The sequence below is a fragment of the Adiantum capillus-veneris genome, chromosome 24 (assembly GCF_014529385.1).
Source record: "Adiantum capillus-veneris isolate H3 chromosome 24, ASM1452938v2, whole genome shotgun sequence".
NCBI lineage: Eukaryota > Viridiplantae > Streptophyta > Polypodiopsida > Polypodiales > Pteridaceae > Adiantum > Adiantum capillus-veneris.
Window position 1 is genome coordinate 46263155 of NC_140954.1, and position 27512 is coordinate 46290666.

The 27512-nt window shown below is 49.2% G+C and overlaps 1 protein-coding gene across 3 annotated transcripts in view; it reads right to left on the bottom strand.

Annotated features, from left to right (window-relative positions):
- LOC147426311 (Rab3 GTPase-activating protein catalytic protein) overlaps positions 1-27512 on the bottom strand; it is a 161017-nt gene that overhangs the window by 39801 nt on the left and 93704 nt on the right. For all 3 annotated transcript variants that reach the window (XM_086499136.1, XM_086499135.1, XM_086499137.1), the window contains exons 17-18: positions 27412-27457; positions 27049-27338 (exon numbers count right to left, since the gene is read on the bottom strand). In XM_086499136.1, coding sequence (XP_086355262.1) covers positions 27049-27338; positions 27412-27457 — 336 coding nt within the window. The remainder of the gene's footprint in view (positions 1-27048; positions 27339-27411; positions 27458-27512) is intronic.

Genomic DNA, 27512 nt, shown 5'->3' on the forward strand with positions numbered 1-27512 from the left:
CAGCAAATGAGATTCCTATAAAGCCCCCCAAGCAAGTCTAACCATACCTCTTCTAGCCCACCCCCCACTCACCCCTACCCACCTACCCCTCACTCCTACCCCCCCCCCCCCCCCCTACCCACCCCTACTTGCCCCTACCCACCCCTCGCCCCTATCTAGCCACATATGCATCTCGTTGTGGGTGCAAGGGAATGTAAGACCTTGTGAAATTTGTTATGCTACAGGAGTTGAGTGGCATTAATCTACAGTGACATTGTTGAGGTCAACTTGCTGCTACTTTCTTTTATGGAATTATTCTAAGGTGATAGATTTTCCTTTTTTTTGGAACTCCGTCACGTTAGCATCAGTACACATCATATTATGGTCCTCACTATAAATAAAGAGCACCAACTCCACAGTCTCCTTCTGAGTCCGTAGTAGCTACTACCACCACTCTCCAAGATGGTGAGTGGTCTTGTGGTGGGCAACCTGTAATACGGATACATTGTCACTCGCACTAGACAAGCAATTACAATTGGTCCTTGGTTCACACTAGGTAGACTCTCGTCCGGGCAATGACACGTGGCAGACAAGGGGAGTGGTGGTCTAGTGGATACCTTGCCAAGTTCACTACCACAATAATTCGGAGATAGACGTAGCTGGTTGTCAGGGATATTTTATTAGCTGTTGGCTTCTTTTTATGGTTGTATTTATGCTCGGTTGGTTTTAGTCGTTGGATGCATCTTAGACGTTTTATGAGTCTAGAGTCTTGAGTCTTGTGTTCAGTCTAGCACCGTACATATGCACTCTCCTTGCACAATTGGATCCCTGACACCTCCATCGTAGCTGTGGCAAACATATAGCAAGGCTACAGTGTGATTTGCACTGGACATGTAGTTACAGTTGGTCCCAGGTTCACAATGGGTCGACTCTCATGCGAGTAGTGACGCGTGGCAAGCACACGGAGTCGTGATCTAATGGACATCGTGACCAGTTCATTGCCATCACAGTTTAGAGATAGACATAGCTGGACTGTGAGGGATATTTGTGGTAAGCATTGGCTGCTCTTTATGGTTGTATATATGCTCATATTGTTCTAGTCGTCCGTGGTATCATGTACGTCTTATGAGTCATTGAGTCTTGAGTCTTGTGTTTGGTGTAGCACCCGACATCTGCACTCTCCCTGCACAGTTGGAGCCTCGACACCCCCATCGTACCTGAGAGTCGTAGGCTTGGAGCTGAGGGTGCTGCCAGCCAGAGTCTATATTAGTTCCATTAAGTTTGAAGTCTGTTGTTGTGTCTTTTGAGTTTGGTTTGTTCCATTGGTCTATAGTGTTTTCATTTCGTCGAGAGTGACGTTTCATGCATATTGCAGTAAGGAGCACCCTCAATAGAGAGCAGGGTTACACTGTTACTTGCACTGAGCGGGCAGTTACAGTTGGTCCTAGGTTCTCTTGAGGCTTTGAGGGCAAGTATTTCCACAATACCAAGCCAATTGAAGGTCTGCTCACGCAACCAAGCATTAGTTGCCCTTCTCTGGGCTGCTTTTGCAAGAATAAGGCTCAATGTCCATGGGCTGCCAGGGAGCGAGGAGTTTGATTTTTGCATGCCCATTAATATGAGGACGAGGGGACTCCCTAAGGGATACATGGGGAATGGGATCTGTCAATTCAGTTTGTCTGCAACATATGTTCTAGTCGTCCGAGTCATCAACATTTGCACTCTCCCAATCCATTTCAAAATGTGAATCTGATGCCATGTCTAGGTACACAAAAAGAGATACCAAAATGAGTAGAAGTGCTACTAGCTGGAAGGGTATGTGTGGTTGTTGATAGAATGGGTGCCCATGTCACAAACGGGAGCGCATAACAATATAAAATATACTAGGATAAATAAATTTATCACTTAATATTGAAGCCAGGGGATATAGAGAGAAATAGATAGAGAGAGAGAGAGATAGAGTAAGAAGATCGACACAATACTGGGGACCTGAAGATGGGCTGGTCCCCCCCCTTAAAGAGAATCCTTTATTAGGGAGAATCTTTTTACAAGCACAAGAACCGGAGAAAACCCCTCCATTCTAAATCTCTGACTAGATGGTCGTTCCTTCCCGTAAGGGAAATCCGAGAGACGAGCTCTCAATCCTTTTTCCGTTTGTACTCGGAGTTGAGACTCTGCAGACAATTTCCGAATTCCGTTTCCGGAATTCCCAAGCGTAGGCCGAAGCCTTCTCGTTTCTCCTTCGCGATGAAGTACCTGCAAACACACACGCAAACACGCGACGACACCTCTTTCTTTCAGTTCTTGTTTTATTTAAAGTTGGCGAATCCACAATAGATACCTGTCGCTCTTGCGCGGGAAAAGCGACTTCCGTGCTTCTTAGTCTCGCGATCTCTCGCGTCTTCTAGCGGCAGAGTCTTCTCTTGCTGGCGTTGGTAACCGTCTTTCAGTGAGGGCATGTGGTGCTTTTATAGCTCCTTGGCCACGGCACGAATAGCTGCTCGCGTAGAGATTGCGGCTGGTTTTTTTTTTTTTTTCAAAACAAAAAAAAATCGTTTTTTTCTTTTCTTTTCTACCCGAAATAGGGAGAGAGAATTCGTTGGCTGGTTTTGTTGCTTTATTTTCGAAGTGGCTGCCCACTTATTAAGTGGACGGCCGGCATATTTTAAAATTGGTCTGAACCTGCCCAAAAACTCAATAAAACCTTATAAGTTTAAAACAATGCTTTTCACAACATTTTCCAAGCGTCCTTGGATGCAACCACATGCACGAATGCAATGCAAACATAGATTCCTCGCGGGAAAGCGTCTGCTCTTCCCAGAAAACTCATTAAAATATTTTGCTTTTTAAGAAAAGCTTCTCGTGTTTGGGCTCGCTGCTGCTAGCGCTCAACCCCCCCCCCCCCCCCCCCCCGACATCGCATCCTCTCCCCCCTCGTACCTCGCGAGTCCCTGCTCCACCTCCCGCGCGCTGCCTACTGCCCCCGTTTCCTGCTCCCACACACCCGTGCTGCCCCAGCCCGTCCACCCCCCCCTTGCTCGCACTCGCTGCCCTTGCCCGCCACCCCCCTCATTTGCCTGCCCTCGCGCTCCTTTCGCCATCGCTGCACCTGCCCACCCCTTGGCCTCAGCCCTCCGACTCACCCCCCGGCTCCCATTCTCTTGACGCCTTCCGCCTACCTGTAGGCTGTTTTTTTTCAGCTTGCTGGTATACGCCTCGACACCAACGCCCCTATCTTCGTCATTCCCGAAGGTTCCTGCACTTGGCTCTGCAACACTGTTTCTTCGGACAGTGCTCGGCATGCTCGATTGCAGTCTCTTCACTGTCCGCTTCTTCGTCACAACAGTAGACACAGATGGAGGCTCCAACTCCACCACAGAGGGACTCATCCGAAGCCCCCTCGCCCGACCCCGCTGAGCCCACCATTCAACTTGCTCTATCGCCGACAGAGCAAGCGAGCCTAGCCGCTGAGGTTGAGCTTTTGCAGGCGACTTCGGTCATCTGCAAAATTCTCGGCACCCGTCCTAGCAAAGGAGAGCTGCGAGACCTTCTCCAGGCCCGCCTTCTCGCAGAGGTGGGCAAGATCTTGGATGTCCAGATTCTCGAACGAGGGTACTACAAGATCGAGTTCGAGACCTCCGAGATGGCTTCCAAGGTCATAGCTATGAGTCCAGTGGCCATCCGAGCATCACGTGCCCACTTTCGACAGTGGCGACATGGTTTTGACCCGACTTGGGATGTGCTAGTAGAGGAGGCAGACATCCCCATTTCAGTCTGCTTTCCAGGTTTACGGAGGGAGTACCTTCCACTACTCTCGAGGATTGGCTCCGCCATCGGGACTGTCCTGGAGACACCTCATACGGCAGCATCAGTAGCTGTGAAGGCGGCTGGCATCCCTTCAGTTCGAGTTTTGGTCAGAGATACCCACACGCTCCCGAAGGTCATCCTTCTGCCTCAGGTGAGTGGAGGTTGGTTTAGACAGAGTGTGGAGTACTCGGGTCTCCCGAACCAGTGCTTCATTTGCAGACAGAAGGGCCACCTAGCGAAGGCCTGTCCACGGAGGAGGCCACGACCTGCACCTCAGCCTCAGCCTCAGCCTCAACCCCAGCCTGCCAAGGCTGGGCCGCAGCCACAGCCAGCGGCACAGCGCACAGATTCAAAGCCACCCTCCAAGCCTGGGGCTCCAGCGGAGGAGGGGTGGCAGCAGGCCCGTGGCCGTCGACGCCAGGGGCCTCAGCGACAGCCTGGCACTCATAGTGGCCCTCAGGTGCCTACTCAGTAGCATTGGGTTCCCACGGGGAACCGCTTTGGTCCTCTTGAGCAGGAGGAGCCCCCTACGTCAGCCTCCACCTCCGCTACACCCTCGCCAACCGCCCCACCTTCAGAGTTCCCCTCCTCATCCTCCCCAACTCACCTACCTGCCTCTATCGCCCCCCCCCCCCCCCCCCCCCCCCCCCCACCCCAAGCTCCTTCTCCCCCTCCTCCTGCTTCAGTACCACAGTCGACTCAGGAGACTGGTCCCTCGCCGGCGGCTACGAGATCTCTTGGCAGCGCCTTTTCCACGAGTCGCCTAGCGAGAGAGGGTCAGCCCTTCTTGCGGCCCCCTCTGCAGATTCAGACTTCTTCCCTTGCAGATATCCATCGTGGTCTGACGAGCATTGACCTCCGACGCCACTCGGATTTCTTCGATTACGGGTTCAATCGCTTTCTCAGTGATTCCGCAGCAGACCACGAGGCAGCCTGCTTCAGGGTCCATGCTTTGTTCCTCCCAGCTAGGGGGACAGAGGCCTTGGACTCGGCAGTTGGTTCCTCCTTCCCCCTCTGTGGTAGGACCGAGACAGAGTGGTCCCTCGACTCAGTTGCATACACAAGTTCTCGAGTTCTCTCACCACATGGGAGAACTTGGAGTTACAGATTTGCTGCAGACTTTGTGGCCACTGGCCAAGTTTGCGGTGACACCCCCAGACTCAGCAGGATGTAGGCACATTGTGGTGTACTTTTTTGTTGATACGCAGTGTTTGCCTTGCTTTGTATACATTCATGAGAACTCCTGGACAAAGGAGGTTGCTTTATGCACGGCTTGCTCTGCTTGGGCTTGGGCTAGGCACTCACTGCAGTCTCGCCTATCTAGAGGACGCTCGGATGCAGATTACTCCCCATCCAAGCCAGCCTCGAAGATAGCCCGTCTTGCTGATGCGGCAGCATCTGTTCTCTCGCTCCCCATGAGGATCGTCTCGTGGAACGTGCAGGGACTAGGTGGGCCTCAGTTTCAACGACAGCGGGGCCGATTGCGCCAGGAGCTTCAGCGTTTCCTTGTGGGAGGAGAGATTGATTTTCTTATGCTTCAAGAGCACCATTTGTCTGAAAGCCGCATTCGGCGATGTGGTCAGATTTTGCGTGGACAATATGATACCTTTTGGTTAGCTGCTTTTGGACCTGGAGGCATCCAGGGTGGGGTATGTATGACTTATGCGGACTCACTGAAGCAGGCCATTGTGGGCAAAGGGATTATTGTGCCAGGCAGGGCTCAGTGGATTACTATGCAGGTTCAGGGTGGCCTTGTGGGCTTCCTGAACATCTATGCGCCCAATGTGGCGAGTGCTCGTGCAGAGTTTTGGTCACATATTGTTGAGTCTTTGCCACAGGTTGACCATTGGTGTGTAGGAGGGGACTTCAACATGTTGGAGGACCCTTCTGACAGGATCGGAGGCAGCCATGCTACTGTGCATGGAATTGGAGTCGAGTTAGCAGCTTGGGAGAGGTTGTGTATGACTTTGAGGGTCTCGGATACATGGCAGCATTCTGGCTTTGTGAGGCCTCCAGAGAGTCTTGCCTTCTCTAGGTCTGACCGCAGAGTGCGAGGAGTGAATCTATCGCGGATAGATCACTTCTACACTAGTGACCACTTCAGTGACTTGGGGCGATCAGTGGGCATCCTGGCAGGGACATCCTTCTCGGACCATGCTCCAGTGATCCTCACAGTGGCAGACAGGCAGAGGAGTGGGAGCACGATGCTTCGCATCCCAGAGCGGGTCTTGTTGGACTCAGCACTCAGAGAGAGGGTAGAGGCTCTTTGGACAGAGGGCATGGACAGCCAGGCTCTACCTGCAGTCTGCAGACAGAGTGGCCCTAGGCCTACCTCAGCTTAGCCACTTCTTTCTCCAGGAGTCTCTGGCTCGACGGGCTGCAGCGAGAGAGGAGGAGCAGCGTCTCAGACGAGGCATTGCTTCACTACAGAGGATGCAGGAGCAGCATCTAGACAGTCCATGGTTGGAGGAGCAGTTACAGCAGGCTTGACAGGAGCTTGCTTGCACAGAGGAGAGGCATCATGAGTTTGCCTTTCACCGACAGGCATCTCAATGGACTCACGTGGGTGACAGAGTGACAGGTGCTTTTTTTGAGACAGTGGGACCTCGGCACTCACATGCCAAGGTCAATCAGTTGAGGAGACCCGATGGGTCAGTTGTTTGTGAGCCCGAGGATATGCGTGCAGTTGCTACTGACTTTTACCATGAGCTACTGTCGGGTGAGCCCCAGTCAGAGCGACAGGATGCATGCAGGGAGAAGGTTTGGGCTCAGATGCCTTGTCTTGTGACTGAGGAGATGCGCCAGTGTAGCCTGCTACAATGTCACTTCACAGGACAGGCTGTTGGACAGTTAGCTACAGTTGGTCTGGTTCACACTGGACGGACCCTTTGGGCTGGGAGTGACACGTGGCAGGGTACCTACGGTGGTCTAGTGGACATTGTGGCCAGGTCACCACCACCACTCAGTTTGGAGATAGACTTAGCTGGCTGGACATTTATGGGCCGTTGATGCCTCTTACATATCAGTAGTCGTTTTGGGGCAGTTCTTTCTTATCTTGCACGTAGTCGTCTAGAGAGAGTCTTACACAGAGCATTGCTACACCATCCATGCACATTTGAGCCTCGACACCCCATTTTGTACCTGTGAGTCCTGGGCTGGAGCTGAGTGTGCTGCCACGCCAGAGTCTGTACATGGTCCTTTGAGCTCGTCGAGTCCATATGTTCTGGTCTACTACTGTGTCTGTTGTTATCCATTGTTTCTGTGTTTCATTCTGTTTGAGAGAGTTTCTATTTGTTGAGTGAGATTGTCACGCACATTGCACTGAGGGACACCCACACTGTAGACAGCACGACACATTATCCGCGCTACAAGTGCTCTCATTTTGGCGATCACGGTGGGACCTCAACTGAAATCTCATTCTATGAGGTGCAAATCTTGAAGCTAGTTAGGTTTATCTAGCTTCGCCTACCTTAGCCAACCTTGCCTTGCACTGTTCTCCTCTCGCCTAGTCCAACTAGTCTAGTCCCCTCTCGCCTGGTCCAACTGGTCTAGTCCTCTCTCGCCCCTGGTCCAACCTGTCCTCATCCCTGGTCTAGACCTCCTCGACCCTGGTCTAGTCGACCCCGGTCTAGTCCTACTCGTCCCTAGTCTCGTCCCTGGTCCAACCGGGTCTAGTCACTTACCTGGTCTGGTCTGGTCTGGTCTGGTCTGGTGGAGTCTAGACCTGTCACATGTTTTTTGCCCAAACTTGGTTGGACTGGTGGTCACTGCATAACACATACAAGGAGGTCAGTTGAGCGTCAAAGCCCACTATTGAGCCCTCTGAAGTACTATCACAGAAGACGACCTTTGACACCTTGTAGAAATCCTTCAACCTCATCACCTATACCTCCACATATCACATCACCCATTCCTTCATAAGGTTCCCCATCTTCCCGATCACCTTCTACAGAAAAGCTCTCACCCATTCCGTCGTCATCAAGCTCCCCATCTTCATGATCACCTTCTCTAGAAAAGCTCTCTCCTATTCTGCTACAGCAAGCTATTGTGCAACAGACTCAGCAAGGGATCATGGAGCCACTAGCTAGTGTTTTGGCCAAGGTGAACATCAAGTTCCCTACCTTCAAAGGGCTTTCTTCAGAAGATGCTGACGACCATGCAAGAAGATTTGTATCTCTCTGTAGGGGACGTGGGCTGAACAGAGAAGATGCTTACTTGGTACTATTTCCATCCACCCTGGATGGCCTAGCAGATAAATGGTACAGCCAATTTGCAGAGAACCATTTTGCAACTTGGGCAGCCTTAAGACAGCAGTTCTGTGCAGCTTTCAGGCCTGGTGACTACCAGGAGAAGGTGTTGGATGAGTTGGCCAACATGGTGCTCAAGCCTGAGGAGACTTTTGCGCAGCTTATGACTAAAACGAAGTCACTGGTGGCCAAGCTTCCCCAACAACCCGGTGAATTCATGGTTAAAAAGTGGGTGGAGAAGGCGCTTCCCAAAACTTCTCAGCAAAAACTCCGAGAGTCTCCGACCCGACGCCACTCTCGACGAGTTCATCGCAGCTGCTACTAGAATAGAGGGGGCTAGGAAGCTCTTCAACAACTCTCCTCAAATAGATACTCCCTCTGTGTTCTCGAAAGGTAGTCCTACTGATCCTTTAACTTCTTTACGTAGGGAACTGGAAGCCCTAAAGCTACAACGAGCTCTTCAAGAGGAGAGGTCATTCTCTCTTAGACAAGAGAAGCCTAAACATAATGAGGCATTGGAACAGATTAAGCGCGAGTTAGAAGAGCTCAAGTGTCAGCAAGAGACTAAGGCTATGGTTTGGTGTAGCTCATGCCGCTCTCCAGGGCACCCCCCACAGGAATGCCCCCTTCGGGTTTTGTGAAAAATCTGGACATGAGGATAAGGATTGTTACTACCTCAAGGGATTGCGACAAATACAGCAAAATCTGGGTCCTTCTCTCCAACAAGGGCTAGCACCTGCATCCAACATGGTCTCACCCTACGGACATCAAAACCAGTTGCCTCCTCTGCTGACAACACCCCCTATGCAGCAAGGTATGCACAACAACTTTGCACCCCACATCTTTTATCATGCCAGTACTCCCTCAGTTCCCCAAAGTTTCTACACCTCAACCTCCAACTCCATGCAGCAACCACCTCGTCCCCCGTTTCGTCCTTCCAATCGGCCCATACTCTGCTACAGATGCGGAGAATATGGGCATTATCAGAGCAAGTGTCCTTTACCCGAGGGGTCCCCTCCTTGTCGTCATTGCCCTGATTCGAAGGATCACTACAGTAAGGATTGTCCCAAGCAAAGGGCATCCACGTCTTCAGGCTCGACTCAAAACCAACCCGCATTCACCTTTCCGAAGATAAATTTGATTACTGTGAACACCATGCCTCAACCTTCACCCGCTACTCATGTGGTTAAGCCTCTGCAAGTGGATGAGCTTGCTGGTGTCCTTACTCGGGCACAAAGAGCAGCTCTTGGTCTCAGTCTACCCACAGGTCCACCTCGCCAGTCTCCACTTCCTCAATCTGATCTACCTAACCCAGAGGACAAGTCCTTCCCAATTGCTCAGAGCAGACCAACTTCCTTGTTATCTGACATTGATGGAGCCTTCTTAGAAGCAGTGGCTGATTTGGAACAGATTAAGGTCCCAAAAGGAGCCCAGCTCGAAGGCGCCAAGCCCACAGCAGAAGCCATCTTGAAAAATACTTTTCAGCAGGTGTCACTATACGACATGCTAAAGCTTGACGCAACACTTAGAAGTGACACCCTGTCAGTCATTCAATCTCTGTACCCGGGGGCTGGGCCTAATGGCGAGCACCTCCCTGTACAGCCCTCAGACTCTTACTTGATTTCCTATCCAACTGCTCCTCTCACCGATTATAAAAGTCCTTGTCTCACTGTATCTATTTTTGGACAGCAGCTATCCGGCGTCATCGTTGATGGTGGATCTGGAATCAATTTGATGCCCGAATTCACTATGAGGGCCTTAGGTCTATAGCCTACCCGACCTGCTCCTTTCACTGTTACATTGGCTGCTCAAAGAACAGTCTACCGAGTGGGCATAGTCGACAAGGTGCCTCTGAAGGTACAAGATTTCACTTTTGACTTGGATTTTGTGGTAGTTCATCTTGCCCAGGTAGAGGGGGGTTATCCCTTGCTGATTGGTAGGCCATGGTTGCGACATACGAAAGCACTTCATGATTGGGGAAACGACGCCATGTGGATACATACCCCTGGCTCTCCAATGCAACAAATTCGTCTCGAAGGTGGCATGGATCCAGTTGTTCAGCATAGCTCTTTGTCAGTAGAGTCCAACCCTGACTTGGAGCAGCCAGTCCCTCCTGATAGGTCCGATGAAGACTTACTGCAGTGGTTAGAAGCTACATCTTCGATGCCATGCCATGTAGTCTCTCTTCAACCCTTGACAACAGATTCACCCTCTTCCCCTGATCCTACACTTCAAGCCAGTAATCCTAGTCAGCCAAGTGAGCCAGAACCATGTGGGCCAGTCTCTGATGACCATCCTTCAGAGGGCCCATTGATTGAAACCATCAGCCTGGGTGAGCCTATAACCCACCATAGAAGGGGGAAAAAGTCTCCCTTGCAAGAGTTGGCCAACATCCCACCTCCCTCCTTAACCTCCATTCCATCTGAATCTCCACCCATGCCGGAGCACTTTGAGGTATCTGAGGATTTATCATTCGCAGAGCTTCCATCAGGATGGTTGCAGGAAGAGTATGCTGATTTCAACATTGATCAAACGCCAGCTCATAATGTCCAGAAGCTCACAGAGGCAGCACTGTCTTCTATCCCTGACGCAGCCTCGCCCACTGCACTGCCTGACCCAGTCAGAGAGGTCAACCTAGGCAGCCGTGACAACCATCAGCCCATCTTGTTAGCCGCTTGTTATGGGATCATCCCGCTATACTCGACCAGGTAATCTCTTTCATGCACTCTTTCAAGGATGTGTTTGCCTGGTCTTACCACGATTTGGAGGGAATTCCAGCAGAGCTAGGAGTCCACACAATTCCTCTGGTTGAGGGGGCTAAGCCAATCAGAGGAAGGGCTTACAAACTGAATCCCAAATATGAAGAAGCAGTCAAAATCGAGTTGGAGAAAATGCAAGAAGCAGTTATTATTGTACTAGTAGAGCACTCAGAATGGTTGTCCCCTATGGTTATTGCCCCAAAGAAGCAGTCCAACAAAATTCGAGTTTGCGTCGACTACCGGGCTCTGAATAAGGTCACAATACCGGATGGATTTCCAACCCCTTTCACTGAGAGAGTCCTCGAAGATGTCGCTGGCCATGTACTGTATAGTTTTATGGACGATTCAGTGGCTACAATCAGTTAGAGATACATCCCGACGACCAAATCAAAACAGCTTTTGTGACTCCCTGGGGTATTTTCATCTACACTAGAATGTCTTTTGGGCTTAAAAATGCACCGCCTTCTTTCAATCGCATAGTATATCTCATCTTTTGTCCCCTCCTTACTGATCACCTTCGCATATTCATGGATGACTTTTCCACCTTCTCGGGTGCTCAATGTTCGACCCCAGTAGAAAATCTAAAGGAGCATCTTGCTCAGCTCTCTGCAGTCTTCCTCAGGTGCAGAGAGGCACGTTTGAAGCTCAATCCGAACAAATGTCATTTTTTGATCACAGAAGGCACACAGTTGGGCCATGTGGTGTCTGCTCAAGGTTTGGCACCGGACCCAGAGAAGATAGTGGCCATCTTGAAGTTACCTCCTCCCATAAATCCCAAAGGTGTTCAGAGCTTTGTGGGCCACACCGGCTATCATCGCAGGTTTATACGTATGTATGCACAGGTGGCTCAACCATTGACCCGGCTCACCAGTGCTGCTGTTCCCTTCCGGTGGTCAACACCTGAGGCCGAAGCATTTGCATACCTCAAAAAACGTCTCACTGAAGCGCCTATTCTAGTTGCCCCGGATTGGGCCCTACCTTTTCATGTGCATACAGATGCCAGTCTGCTGGCTGTGAGTGCTGTGCTGACTCAGCCTAGCAAAGAGTTCAACTTGGATCCCCCTGTACATTATGCAAGTCGCCTGCTCACCAAAGCAGAGCGAAACTATAGCACCACAGAGAGGAAAGGATTGGCTATAGTGTATGCTCTACACAAATTTCTTCACTATTTGCTAGGGGTCCACTTCACAGTTATCACTGATCACCATGCCTTGCGCTATCTGCTTAATAAGCCACAGGTTGCAGGTCGAGTATGGCGATGGCTCCTCCTATTCCAGGAGTTTGATTTTCAAGTGGTACTCCGTCCTGGTAAGCATCATGTAATGGCTGACCACCTCTCTCGCATTTACACAAGCGAAGAAGCTACCGGGATTGCGGATGACTTTCCAGATAGCAGTCTTTTTAAAATAGATACAACACCGGAATGGTACGACGAGGTCCTACATTTTCTATCTATTGGGCTGTACCCAGAGAGGGCATCCCCACTGCAAAAGAGGAGATTGTTGTTGAAGTCCAAGCCTTTCACTGTGATTGGGGGCCAGCTCTACAAAGCGGGACCAGATGGTGTTTTGAAGCGTTGTGTATCGCCTCATGAGGTGGAGCATATTCTGGAGGATGCCCACAATGGTCCCACTGGTGGCCATTACCTTGGTCACATCACTGCCCAGAAGATTCTACAGAGTGGTCTGTGGTGGCCCTACATTTTTAAGGATGCAATAGCATATTCTAAGGTTTGTGATGTGTGCCAGCGATGTGGGCCGAAGCCGAGTAAGCAATCCAACTGTCCTCTGCAGGTCTCGATGGCGTGGCTACCTTTTGAGAGATGGGGTTTGGACTTTGTGGGACCAATATATCCCCCGGCTCAACCAGGTAATCGCAAATATCTGCTAGTGGCTACAGACTATGCAACAAAATAGGCAGAGGTACTAGCGACAGTAGATTGCACTGGCAATACAGTGGCCAAATTTTTATATGAAAATATTTTATGCAGATTTGGCTGTCCCTTGGAGATCACCAGTGATAGGGGTAGTCATTTTGTCAATGGCATGATCTCAACTTTGCTGGAAAATTACAAGATTTTTCACCGCAAGTCGTGCTCTTCTACCCTAGAGCCAATGGGCAGGCCGAGAGCACCAACAAGATTCTGATCGCCCTACTACAGAAAGCATGTCATCTCCATCCAGCATCTTGGGCTCAAGCTGTGCACAGTACCCTTTGGGCATACCGCACATCTTTCAAAGCAACAACTAATCACACGCCTTTTCAACTGGCTTACGGGTTGGAAGCCATAGCTCCTTTTGAGTTCAACTCCGGATCCCCTAGAGTGGGAAGTCTGCGTGCAAGTTCGGGTATGGAATGTGCTTCTATATCTCGTCTCACCTTATTGGAGGAAAGCCACCGCTTAGCTTCACATGCTCTGCAAGCGGAGCAACTTCGTCGCAAAGCGTGGCATGATCACCACCTCAGAAAGCCAAAAATAACGCAAGGCACACTAGTGCTGCTCTATCAGGCAAAATATTTGAAAAAAGCAGAAGCTGGTTCCAGCTTGGCAAGGACCCTTCAGAGTACAGGAGATTTTGCCACAGGGGACTGTCCAGTTAGTCACTTTGGATGGCGTTTCTTTGCCATTGGTAAATGGCTCCAGAATCAAGTGCTATTACTCCTCCGAGTAAAGGGTCTACAACTATTCCGCCATCTGTAGGTTCTATGTCCCATCTCTCTCCTTCCCACTAGCTTTCCACCAGAATGGATGTTCTGTCACTGTCTAGGGTTCTGCTATCTGTAAGTTTCCGCCTTTCCTCTAAGATATCTTTTCTCCACTAAGTCCTGGTAATTGGGTATTATCGGGAACTTCTACAGTTCAGTCACTCCTCTAATTGTTTCTATTCTCAGTGTTATTTGCGGTTAAGTATCAAGGTCCTTCCAGTTAAGCTTTCAGTCAAGCTTCTCGTCGGAGTGGGTTTGTTCAGTTTGAAAAGTGGAATCTGCTTCGGGACTCTGCTTAGATGGCGATTTTTACAGTGAACAAGGTGTAATCAGGAATTTGATGAGACTCCCAATGCACTACTGTCTATGGGAAGAATATCAAAGACCTCTTGATTCCAATAGCAACAAAAACCTTTGGTGCCATTAAAATTTCAATTTTGCTGCAGGGACCTTAATCTACTAATACCCTTCTTTATTTGGAGTCAAAATTTGCCCTCTCTTTGTATTTGCTAGAACTTTGTACCTGCTCAAAAAGTATCCTCTCGTTGTATTTACTAACACTTTCTACCTTCTCTTCGCATCTGTTAACATGTCAACACTTTGTACCTGCTCACACTCCTAAACCGACCAGTCTCTCAAACCCTCGCCCTACCTACCCCTTGATGCTCGCCCCTCTCCTCTCCCACACCCCTCGCCCCTACCCTCTCCCACAACCCCTCTCGCCCCTATCCTAACCTCTCGTCCCCTACCCTCTCCTACACCCCCTCTCGCCCCTACCCTAACCTCTCGCCCCTACCCTCGCCCCTATCCTCCCCTCTCGCCCCTATCCTAACCTCTCGCCCCCTACCCTCTCCCACACCCCCTCTCGCCCCTATCCTAACCTCTCGCCCCTACCCTCTCCCACACCCCCTCTCGCCCCTATCCTCCCCTCTCGCCCCTACCCTCTCCCAGCACCCCTCTCGCCCCTAGCCTCCCACTTTCGCCCCTACCCTCTTACCCTGCCCTGCTTTGGTTCAAATTTACCCTACCCTAAATTACTCGCCCCAGCTTGACCATTTAGCAGAAGAAATCCAACTTGGTGGGAAATTTTGCAGAAGAAATCTAACTTGGTCTGCATCCGACTGCTTTTCCATCACTTGGCTACTCAGCGGCTTTGTTTGTCATCCGTTTGTCATCCGACCTCACCATGGCACGGGGTAGCAAGCAGGAGAAACAGCAAGAAGGAAGTAGCAAGAAAAAGGTAGAGTTGAAGAGGAGGAAAGCTCTGGTTGAAGAATCAGAGAGCGAAGCAGATGAAGTATCTGCAAGAAGCAGCAGCAATGACATAGATGACTTTACCTCCAGGGATCCAAGTGATGAGAGCTACAAAGCAGACTCAACAGCATCTGATGATTCAGATGTAAATTCCGAGTCAGGTGCTTCCAGTGATCAGGAGGAGCGCTCAAAGGTGGCTCAGAAAAAAGAAAAGCAGCAAATCATCACTCATGAAATCAAGAGGCCTGCTTCTTCAAAAAATCGCACAGCATTTTCATTACATTTTCATATGCAGCAACCTCGACCATCTCTCAGTGAGGTGCTTTCGACTGCTCAGCTACGGACTCTGGGCCTCACAGCATTGGCTGATGCAAATTTACCTGATACTGTTCCAGCAGAATTGATACATCAATTGTTGAAAAACTTTCCAAAGGTCCGGGGTCACAAGCTAACAGCTACAAGGCTTGGCCATGCCATGGGTATGACCAACTTTCCAGCTGTGAAGTCTACTACTCGCACTTTCTCTTTGTTGTCCAAGGATGCGACAATTCAAGCATGTCAAGAGCTATTGAGCTCGGATCACCCAAATTATGAGCGAAACAGACGGCTTCTCGCAATCTTCAGGTATTACTTTCTGGCTCGGGATGCCAAAGAAGACAAGGTTCAAACAGATATTCTCACTACATTCTCCCACTGCGACGGGCTATACTGTTTAATCCACACTATCCCATGTGGATTCCACCAAATTCTCTTCAGCTCTTTGCAGTCTAGAGCTAAGAGATTTCGGGCCCAAGTGCAGTCTGTGCAGTTAACTTTTAGATGTTTTGCGGCACCTCTCTTGGCATGGATCATAAACATACCTATTAACATAAATGAAGTGGATGAGGAACAGGGAACCTCGAAAGGGAAAAGGAAAACCGTGAGCATGCAGGTTGACCCCACAGTCACCAAGAAAAAGAAGATCAAGGCGAAAGTGATGAAGGATACAGTGAAGTCTCTACTCTCCTTGCCAGTTTCTGAGAGCCAGCAGACTAGGGTACATCTTCAGCGTCATACATCTACTTCTACACCTGGTCCTGCTGTGCCGGCACCAGTGTCTACTGCCGCTCCTCAGGACAGGATGGTCACTTCACCCCTACAAGATCCTCTTCCTTCTTCTCCCATCTTCACTCATACACCGGTCAACATATCACTCGCTCCACCTACAACAACAATCTCCGAGGCACCTACTACACCAAGTGTCCCTACTTCTAGCTCGCCGGCTGTGCCACCAACTGCACCTACTTCTAGCTCGCCGGCAGTGCCACATGTGCGTCCTCCAGCATCACATCCATCTGAGGGATCTTCAGGTAGGACCGACTCCACTTCTCTATTTCAGATTTCAGAGAAGTTGCTTCAGGACTCCAGAGCTGCTATTGCCACCATCGAGCTAGGCGCGGAGCAGCTAGCTGCAACCCACCAGCATCACTCCGCCACATACGCAGCTATGGAGGGATCTCTGCGAGTTCCCGAAGGTGCCATCGCAGATCGAGATGCAACGATTTTTGCACTACAGCAGGCATTGAAGATAAAGTCGAGGATTATTGATGACCTAAAAGCACAGGTGCAAGGATTTCAAGAAATGCTTATGTATGATAACAGGCCTACCCAGGCTCCTGTGGGATATGGATGGACTAGGCCAGGGATACAGGTCCAGAATCCAGCTACCTTTGCGACGCCAGCAGGTCCCTCTCAGCCCTCTCAGCAGTTCATGGGACACTACCCACAGCCCCAGCCCCAGGTCCAGTACTTCACTCAGCAGGGGTCTCAGGTCCAGATGCCACACATGCAGAGCCAGAGTGTTCCTTGCTGTGACGGTGTTGCTGGTGCACACCGCCATGGTTGCGTTACTAGGCGTCCGGAGTTCACTTCAGGGGAGGTGCTCCCATCCGCTGTGCAGCAGATGGCTGCTACAACCACAGGAAACCAGGTTATGCAAAGCACAGTACAGCAACCGCATAGTTACACTATTGATCTGATGGCTCCTCCCGATCCGGATACTTCTGGAGCAGCAATGGGGACGACACTTTCCCTTGGGTGACTGGACTGTGCTCTTACCTCATCTTTCATTGTACATAGAGTTACTTTTGCAGTTTCATTCAGTTTTGGCTCACCGAGACGGTGACCAGTCTTGTGGCGGGCAACCTGTAGCCTGCTACAGTGTCACTTCACAGAACAGGCAGTTGGACAGTTAGCTACAGTTGGTCTGGTTCACACTGGACGGACCCTTTGGGCTGGGAGTGACACGTGGCAGGGTACCTACAGTGGTCTAGTGGACATTGTGGCCAGGTCACCACCACCACTCAATTTGGAGATAAACTTAGCTGGCTGGACATTTATGGGCCGTTGGTGGCTCTTACATATCAGTAGTCGTTTTGGGGCAGTTCTATCTTATCTTGCACGTAGTCGTCTAGAGAGAGTCTTACACAGAGCACTGCTACACCATCCATGCACATATGAGCCTCGACACCCCATTTTGTACCTGTGAGTCCTGGGCTGGAGCTGAGTGTGCTGCCACGCCAGAGTCTGTACATGGTCCTTTGAGCTCGTCGAGTCCATATGTTCTGGTCTACTACTGTGTCTCTGTTGTTATCCATTGTTTCTGTGTTTTATTCTGTTTGAGAGAGTTTCTATTTGTTGAGTGAGATTGTCACGCACATTGCACTGAGGGACACCCACACTGTAGAGAACACGACACATTATCCGCGCTACAGCCAGAGGCTAGAGATGCCTCTCCAGCTTGAGGAGCTGCACACGGCTCTTAGGGCCCTCCCTCGTGGTAGCTGTCCAGGTGAGGATGGGCTGACTCAGCTTCTTCTTGGAGTACTGGGACCTGCTTGGCCCAGATCTTTGTAGTGCCTATCAGTACATTCTGCACACACGAGTGATGCCGGATAGCATGAGTGAGGGCTTGATTTACCTCATTCCAAAGGAGGGTGGCTCCTTGGATGAGATTCGATAGTGGCACCCCATCACCATCCTCAACTCAGCCTACAAAATTCTTGCCAAGGCTCTGAGTTTGAGGATTCGGCCACTTTTGGAGAGCCTTATACATGGGACTCAGACAGTTTTTGTCAAGGAACGCAATATCCTTGACAACATCTTCACTTTCTAGGAGGCTTCTGCCTTGGCACGGCTCCGTGGGGAGGACCTTGTGATTCTTCTTCTCGATTTTGAGAAGGCATACGACAGAGTTGACTGGGACTTTCTAGAGGGCACTCTACGCAAGATGGGCTTCTCAGATGCTTGGATCAGAGGGGTGTCAGCTTTGTACAGACGGGCTCACAGTCAGGTGCTTTTGGCAGGAGGTAGAGGTGAGCGCTTCATGCTCACACGATCGGTCAGACAGGGTTGTCCTCTTGCCCCTTTTCTCTTTCTGTTCTATGCGGAGGCGATGAGCAGATTTTTGGTGTCACAGTAGGTTGGTCTGAGGGGCCTAGCACTCCCTATACGGGGAGATGAGCTTCTGGACGCTGAGTTTGCCGACGACTCAGCCTTGTACTTAGAGGGCCAAGAGGCCAATCTACACAGATGTGAGGAGGCTTTGGAGACCTTCTACTCTGCATTGGGCGCACTGATCAACTAGAGAAAGCCAGTGGCTTTTTCGGTTGGCAGTGCTCCTGTGCCAGATTGGATGCCAGGAGAGGGTTTCAGGTGGATTCCTCCAGGGACTGCAGTTCCGTACTTGGGATGTTAGGTTGGTTTGGACTTGTCCCCCGAGCAGCAGATTGCTCCTCTTCTCCTGTCCATCAGGAGAAAGCTGTTACATTGGAGCTCAGCACGACTTTCGCTGGCTGGTAGAGTAGTAGTTTCCAACCAGGTGTTGTTGGCGACTATGTGGTACATCACTTCTTGCTGGATCTTCTTGAGTTCTTGTATCAGCCAGGTAGAGAGGTTGATCAGGAACTTCCTTTGGTCAGGTCGTGACACTCAGATTGCCCGAACCAAGGTGGCTTGGTCGGTCATCACACTTCCTTGTTCTCAGGGAGGGCTTGGGATGATTGATCCAGCACAGCACAGCAGAGCCCTTCTTGGGAAGTTCGTCGTCAAAAGACTTCTTCCAGACGAGGAGCCCTGGAAGGAGTTCTTGCTGCAAAGGCTTCGTGCCAGGGTGCCTCAGTCAGGAGGCCCTTGGCAACCTTCGACCAGATGGATCTTTACAAAGTTGCGCCGAGTTGGTTTGAGCAGGAGACTGGAGGACCGACTACAGCGAGTTGAAGTAGAGGCCCCGCAGGTAGCAGAGTGTTGTTTCCAGAGGATCCAGGTTGTGGGCATCTGTGGGAGGACTTGCGTCATAGACCCTGACCCAGCAGCTCTTGAGACTGGACACTGGAGGCTATGGGCTTGGGAGTGTTGTCCATTGGCACGAGTACAGTGGGATCCTGGTGAGTGGCTATGGAGGGACCCCTTCTCGTCTGCAGACCGCCCAGGAGTCCCCTTTTTTCAGTACACTGTTCGGCTTGGACGTCATATACTTGCAGCACACAGAGAGGCCCGTCCCGCTGCAGCACGTCATTGGCAGGGGAGGGCCTCACAGTCGAGTTCTTGGCAGCCTTTTGGCAGAGGCTGTGGGACTCCAGACAGCAGAGGCGCGTCACATTGTTCCAGTGGCTGATTGCACAGAGAGCCACAGCAGTAGGGTGCTGGCTTGTGCATAGTGGTCTCTTGGCCGCATGTGCAACCTGTGACCTGTTGGTGGAGAGTCAGCGTCACTGTCTTTGGGACTGCCCCTCGACCCAACAAGTGTGGCTACGAGTTCTTCGGCTGATGCCTGCCCTCTCCACGGCTCGACAGTACACTTGGGGGGCAACGGCGTGGTCCACCCTCACGGGCCCAGCACTTCAGTTTGAGCTACCTTCCACCAGCAGGATGATAGTGATGCAGTGGGGGGCGACCTACACTTCAGCCTGCTAAAGAGCTTACTCCACAGGAGTGGTGCAGTGAGAGAGAGGAGTGTTGGGAGCTCATCAGCGGCCTAGCTCTCTGCTTCATCTGGCGGGCCCACAGTTTCCACATCTTTGAGGCTCGCCCTGTGCCACCAGCAGAGACTGTTCGTGACTTTTGGCTAGACCTGATCCATACTCTCAGAGGACAGCTTAAGGGACTACAGGGCAGCTACGACCGCATGCGGGAGCGTTGCGAGGCTTTCCTTCGACTCTGGCGCCCTGGGCCTTTCCACACCATAGTCCAGGGGGTGCTCAGATGGCACTACTGTCCACCTGTGTGGCTCTTCCCTCCTCCCATCTCTTGATTTAGCCTCATTGTATATATGCTGTTTTTTCATTGGGAGAGTCTCCCCATCATGCTTGTTGTAGCCCTCTCTTGCAGAGGTGGATGTAGCCCTATGGGCAGTTTTCATTAACTAATAGAAGGATCTTTTTCTCAAAAAAAAAAAGAAACGCTTCTCAGAACCCATCTTTATTCTTGTGCTTGCGTCTTTACGCGTATTCCTCTTTTCGAGTTTGGATTTCCTCTCGACTATGGATATCCCCTTTCCAATGCACCCGTCACCCACCTTGTGACGCATCAGGAATACCCATCACCTAGTCCTTTCCTACCGAACTAACGGTACAATCTCCTTCACGATGCTCTATGTCACCCATCCTATGATGCATCAGAGATGTCCGTTCCTGGATGGTCGGATACTTCTTCCCGATGCTCCCTGTCACCCATCCGATGTGACGCATCAGAAGTACCCGTTCCTGGTGGCCTTACAGATATTCCCATCCACAGTGCTCCCGTCATTACTTTGAATGACGCACTAGGAATACTCTGTACTCGAATGTCTCCAGTGAGAAAAACCCTCTCACTTAAAATTCCAATAATTCATTTAGAATTATTTTCTTGGTGTTGCAAGCGAGAAAACCCTCTCGCTTATAAATCCAATAATTCATTCATAATTATTTTTCTGTAAGATAAAGCCAATTTAGCAACATCCCTCTCACTTATAAACAGTTGTCCTCAATTGTAGAGGTCCAACTGCACCGCGAGAGAGACACCGAAAAGATTCCAAATCTTGCTCAATGGTGAGTTGAGCTGGTCCTTTCTCAAAAGAGAACTTAAAAATTAAATTAAACAGAAATTCAAAAATTCAATAATTCAATACTTACCTTACCGGTTCATGTCCTTCCTCTAGTACCTCGAGGATATCCTTCACCAATCATCAAACTAACGAGCCATGTAAGAACTCATCATTCACATCTTTCCAACAGATCGGAAGTTTTCCTTATCCGAGAATCTGTTAGCTCAATTCCACTTTCTCAATCTCGAGAAGAATAATCCTCCTAGAAATCAATCTAGGTCTTTGCCCTTGCACATAACCTTGCGCAAAAAGGCGCTCAAGAGAGTATAACAAACTCTCGTCCAGTTCCTTGGCATAGGTCTGCATTTTCGTGTGTTATCCATGTACTCAAAAGTGTACATAATTCTTAAGCTGTGTTAGAGTTTCGATGAACGTAGGAAATTACCTTCCCTTCGTAAGATCCTTAGAGCGAAGACGCTCAACTTGACGATCCTTGGCTCGATCTTAGAGCAAAACCCGCTCATCAAATAATCTAGGATTTCAATCCTTGGATTCCTCGAGCACAGGCCGTAGTCGTCGCTTGTTCCTTCCCTCGTAAAGAGAGTATTCCTTCACTTGTGCGAAAAGCACTACCATATCTTCCCTTACCGGGTAGGGGATGTGGGCTTAAAGAGTATTCAAGCTTAATGAAAGCTTTTCTTTGCTTGAAAGCTTAGAATGGTTCCTTCATAATTTCCTACCCGCAGTAGCAGGTAATCTGTTCGAGAATTACCGGATACCAAATCAATAGTTGACCTTCCCGCTAGTTAATCAAACCAACTCATTTCAAAAAACAATGTTTCAATTTGATCCTGCTCTAATAAACAATCAAGAGTGAGTAGTCCCAGTTAGACATAACCATACCTCGTGCAAAAGAGCAAATAAGCACGATGCACTTTATAATTTCCGCAAAGATGTAACTTTGATCGAAAACCTGCCCTCTCACTTAAAGTTCGAGGGTCTTTTATTCCAGAACTCAGGAGTTAGATTGAATTCCCTTACTCCAAACTTTCTATGTTCAATGGTTCCCGTCCCACTACGGGGATTGGATTCTATGTACACTAAGGTGTACACTTTCAACTTTTATTGCTGACTCCATCATCTGCTGCAAAGTATCTTGCAGATGCGTTTACGAAATTCGGGCAAAAGTCCTTCGTTAAATTTCTTTATCGTTTCTTCCTCAAAGAGGTTCAAGAATGGAGCCACCTTGGAAAGAGTGAACAAATATTGATTCACATAATCCATGACTCGCTTGTGTTCCTATCGGGCAAACCGATCCCAATCTTCTTTGATGCCTTCCTCAAAGTGTAGAGGAAAAAAATTTGTCGGAAAATTCAGCCTTGAATTGAATCCAAGTCTTGTTGTAAGTTCCTTGCAGAGCTTTACCAAGTACTTGCAATCCCCTTGAGGTGTTTGGTCACAATGCCTCACCTTCGACGCTTCTCAAAAATTGCCGTTTACAAAGGAAACTTCAAACATCGGAACATCTTCCCTTCTGTCAAAAGTATGAAACTTGACCGGAGTGTTCTGAGGTCTAAAGACCTTCTTCATATCCTTCCCGAAATATTTCTTGGCTATGGTTCCGGATTGATGTTCATATATATTTTCTGATTTCTGAAGTATCTTGAGCATTCCGCTCCTTGGATTCTCTAGGTTCTTGAGCATCATGCTCTTGTCGCCTTCTCAGAGAATCCCAAGTCTTGTGTCGACTTCTTGCAGACAGAAAAAAAAAATCCAACTCTGCAAGCTTTTCCTGCAGGGCTTAGGGTTCCGCCTGCTTACTTCTCTCTTGGCTTGTCATGGCTTCTTCCCGTATCTTCCCACAGTCGTCCTCCTTTAGAGAGAAAGAGAGGAGACCATGCTCTAATTACCACTGTCACAAATGGGAGCGCATAACAATATAAAATATACTCGGATAAATAGATTTATCACTTAATATTGAAGCCAGGGGATATAGAGAGAAATAGATAGAGAGAGAGAGAGATAGAGTGAGAAGATCGACACAGTACTGGGGACCAAAAGATGGGCTGGTCCCCCCCCTTAAAGAGAATCCTTTATTAGGGAGAATCTTTTTACAAGCACAAGAACCGGAGAAAACCCCTCCGTTCTAAATCTCTGACTCGATGGTCGTTCCTTCCCGTAAGGGAAATCCGAGAGACGAGCTCTCAATCCTTTTTCCGTCTGTACTCGGAGTTGAGACTCCGCAGACAATTTCCGAATTCCGTTTCCGGGAAACGGAATTCCCGAAGCGTAGGCCGAAGCCTTCTCGCTTCTCCTTTGCGATGAAGTACCTGCAAACACACACGCAAACACGCGACAACAATTCGTATGGCGAATCCACAATAGATACATGTCGCTCTTGTGCGGGAAAAGCGACTTCTGTGCTTCTTAGTCTCGCGATCTCTCGCGTCTTCTAGCGGCAGAGTCTTCTCTTGCTCGCGTTGGTAACCTTCTTTCAGTGAGGGCATGTGGTGCTTTTATAGCTCCTTGGTCACGGCACGAATAGCTGCTCGCGTAGAGATCGTGGACGTTTTTTTCTTTTTTTCTTTTTTTTATCGTTTTTTTTTTCTGTTCTACACGAAATAGGGAGAGAGAATTCGCTGACTGGTTTTGTTGCTTTATTTTCGAAGTGGCTGCCCACATATTAAGTGGACGGCCGGCATATTTTAAAATTGGTCTGAACCTGCCCAAAAACTCAATAAAACCTTATAAGTTTAAAACAATGCTTTTCACAACACTTCCTAGGCGTCCCTGGATGCAACCACATGCAGGAATGCAATGCAAACATAGATTCCTTGCAGGAAAGCGTCTGCTCTTCCCGGAAAACTCGTTAAAATATTCCGCTTTTTAAGAAAAGCTTCTCAGAACCCATCTTTATTCTTGTGCTTGCGTCTTTACGCGTATTCCTCTTTTCGAGTTCGGATTTCCTCTCGATTATGCATATCCCCTTTCCGATGCACCCCTCACCCACCTTGTGACGCATCAAGAATACCCATCACCTAGTCCTTTCCTACCGAACTTATGGTACAATCTCCTTCACGATGCTCTATGTCACCCATCCTATGACGCATCAGAGATGTCCGTTCCTGGATGGTCGGATACTTCTTCCCGATGCTCCCTGTCACCCATCCGATGTGATGCATCAGAAGTACCTGTTCTTGGTGGCCTTACAGATATTCCCGTTCACAGTGCTCCCGTCATTACTTTGAATGACGCACTAGGAATACTCGGATGTCTCCAGTGAGAAAAACCCTCACTTAAAATTCCAATAATTCATTTAGAATTATTTTCTTGGTGTTCCAAGCGAGAAAACCCTCTCACTTATAAATCCAATAATTCATTCATAATTATTTTTCTGTAAGATAAAGCCAATTTAGCAACAGCCCAATACAAGAGGGTTATATTATGAGTGATGAATCCATCCTTATATGTACTCTGGATGTCGAGATAGTATGATGGCTCGAATCCTCTACTTTAGTCTCCCTCGGTGTTGTGAAGCGCCTCTCCTCAGTCATGGGCGTCTCGATCCCCCTAGCTCCAATGCTCGGCAATGAGAGTACCGTGGGTGTGAGTATGAGCTGAGCTTTGCAGTGGTGGCTGCTCCTCTATCCGTCCAATGTCTAGTGAGAAGAAATTTGTAATCTGTCTCTGGGATTGTCTCTCTCCAAATCACCTCAGTAAACTATCTCTGTGTCTATGTCACTCAGGTAGAGACAATCCAAGACATCTCTGGTTCTGATAGCTCATGACTCTGGAGAAGGGCCCGAATCCCTATCTGAATAGACAGTGGGAGCGACCCCGTACCTTGTGATACACTGTACAATGACACATATAATGCATTTCTGTCTCTGGCTCTGTATGGCATAGGTAGCATATTCTACTGGTTGTTGGTATCCCTCTAAATCTACGTGTCTCAGTCTCAAGCTGCTGTGAAGATGTCCATATCTAACCAATGGCACATTGTAACCCATGAAATAGATGTGTATCCATATAGCTCGGTCGAATCAAAAACCCATCCCCTGTGAGTTGGAGAAGATGCTCTTTATAGAAAGCCATCTTCGTGCCCACCTCATGTGTCGCCTCTATCCATGTTCTCTTGGTGTCCAACTAGGTCAAAGCCTGCCAAATGAGTCTAGTAATCTCCATCGGTGTAAGAGACAGCAATGGTGCATCAGAAGGGAGTACTGGAAGGGAGGCAAGCTATCCATGCCGAACTGATGTATCTAGAACCATGATGGCATCTATGCATACCAGCATGATGTGTCCCCCTATTAAGCTAATTGTCTGAAGGACTCAAGGGCTAATCTAGGATATGTTTGAGAGAGAAATGAAATGAAATGAAATGTTATATTAACGTCTTCAAAAGGCCAAAGTGACCTATGAGACCAGAAAGTTACAATGTGGTGGATCTGATACAAAGTCAGACTAACAAGATGACAAAATGACAGAATGACAAAATAAAATACTATACTATGGAATCCTAAACTGCTAGATGTGAACTAAGCAGCTAGCTGGGATAGCTAGATCACAAGATATCTAGCATCGGTTGTTGGCGGATCTCATCAATCTCCTCCATGGTCAGTAGTCTGATCGGGCGTCATGCATGTCGGGCCAAAGTGATCCGAATCCTCTAATGCAGCCTCCGTCGATGCTGTGTAGTCCTCCGTAGTCGCGGGCGTCTGGATCTCCCCAGCTCGGTCGCTCAATCGATCAGTGTGCCTCTGGTGTGAGGCGACGAGCTCTACAGTGGTAGTAGCTCCTCCGGGTGTAGAGAGAGAGAGCTGGATTGTCAGGGATATTTGTGTTAATTGTTGGTTGTTGTTTACGGTTGTATGTACGCTCGGTTTGTTCTAGTCGTCCGAGGCATCATGTACGTCTTATGAGTCAGTGAGTCTCAAGTCTTGTGTTTACTCTAGCACCGCACATCTGCACTCTCCCTGCACAATTGGAGCCTCCACACCCCCATTGTACTTGTGAGTCCTAGGCTTGGAGCTGAATGCGCTGCCAACCAGAGTCTGTACTAGTTCCATGAGTTACTCGAGTTCCCTTGAGTTCGGAGTCTACTGTTGTGTCTTCATTCTGTTGGAGTGAGGTATCTTGCACACTGCACCGAGGAGCACGCACAGTGGAGAGCACGACACACTTTTCCTGCTTTAGGTGGTTTCTCTATTGTGTTTTCTTCTGCTGGAGTGAGGTTTCTTGCACATTGCACTGAGGAGCACCCACAGTAGAGAGCATGACACACTTTTCCTGCTCTACGTGCTTTCAATTTTGGCACACGGTGGGACCTCAACTTAAGTATCACTCCGCTAAGCGTACATGGTCGAGAAGCTAGCTGGTGTAGTCGCTCGCCTTGCCTAGCCTGTTGGTCTGGACTCATCAGGTCTAGCCTGGTCTGGTCCACCTTCGCCATCCTCCAGCTTGGTCTGGCTGGTATTCGCCTCGCCCTAGTCTAGCAGGAGTGGTCTAGTCAAGTCTGGCCTGGTCTAGTCGAGTATGGTCCAGTGGGTCTGGACTGTCCAGCTAGTTCAAGGGTCTTCGTGCCAAGAGCTTGGGTGGGTCTGTTGCTACTGCATGGCACATACAAGGCAGTCTAAAGATCGACAAAGCCCAGTACGGAGTCCTCTGCAGTAGTACCACAGAAAGTGCCAGCCTTTCTTGTCGAGTAGAAGTCCCTAGTAGAAGTCCTCCACCCCTGCTCCCTCTACCCTCTCTAGCATCTCCCTCAACCAGCTCCTCACCACCCTTGTCACCTTCCCCAGTACACTTTCCACCCATTGTGTTACAACAGGCTCCTAGGCAGGCAGCAATGGAGGAGCTGACAAGCATTATGGCCTGTCCCATGGGCCAACTTTAGCCTCCCCTTGACTATAGTGATGGATCTTCTTCTTTCTGAATACTCCTCTAAAACCTTCAAGTCTAGCATTTAGGGTCAGCAAAGCCCATACACTTTTTTACTAAAGAGCCTTCTCCAAGCGCCTCTTCTCGCGTAGGACTGGAAAAAGACTAGCGATTAAATATAGAATCACAAAAGGCAGAAAAAGGTTGTGCTCTGTAGCTCCCAGTAGCCCAAGCAAGACTGGTCATGGAGGCATATCTTCCATGCTTCATGTCAATCTAAGCAGAAAACTCAGAGTCTGTTACAGAATGAAGTTGAGTACGGACAAACAGCACTAATTAAAACAGATTTTGTTACCTTTTCTCCCTCACGAGTGTGATCAAACAAAGGTTTCTGCTTGTGTGCAGGAAGGGGCTTTACAGAGTTCCAGAGCTGAACCCAGATGTTATCTGGATGTGACATTCGCTCAGATAACTTTCCTCTTGGAGGCCACAAACCGTTGTCAAATTTGGTAAGAGAGCTAGAGGGGCTTAAACTTTCAAGCGAATCTTGGAATACTTCCTCTTCCAACCAATCTCGTGGAGAATGCCAACGAATGAAGTCCTCAAAGACGGCACTGGGATTTGCAGCTTTAAAAGCAGCCATATCTGCATATATAACCTGAACACATCAGAAAAAGCTGTGTATCTAGAAGAATAGGACTTATTGACAGGATCTTGCCTGAAGAAAGCATGCTTGTTTGTAGCCTTGTTCTGGTCATTTTTCCCTGATTACAAACGAGTGCTTACTTAAGTAGCATTTTTTTGGAAAACAATAAATAT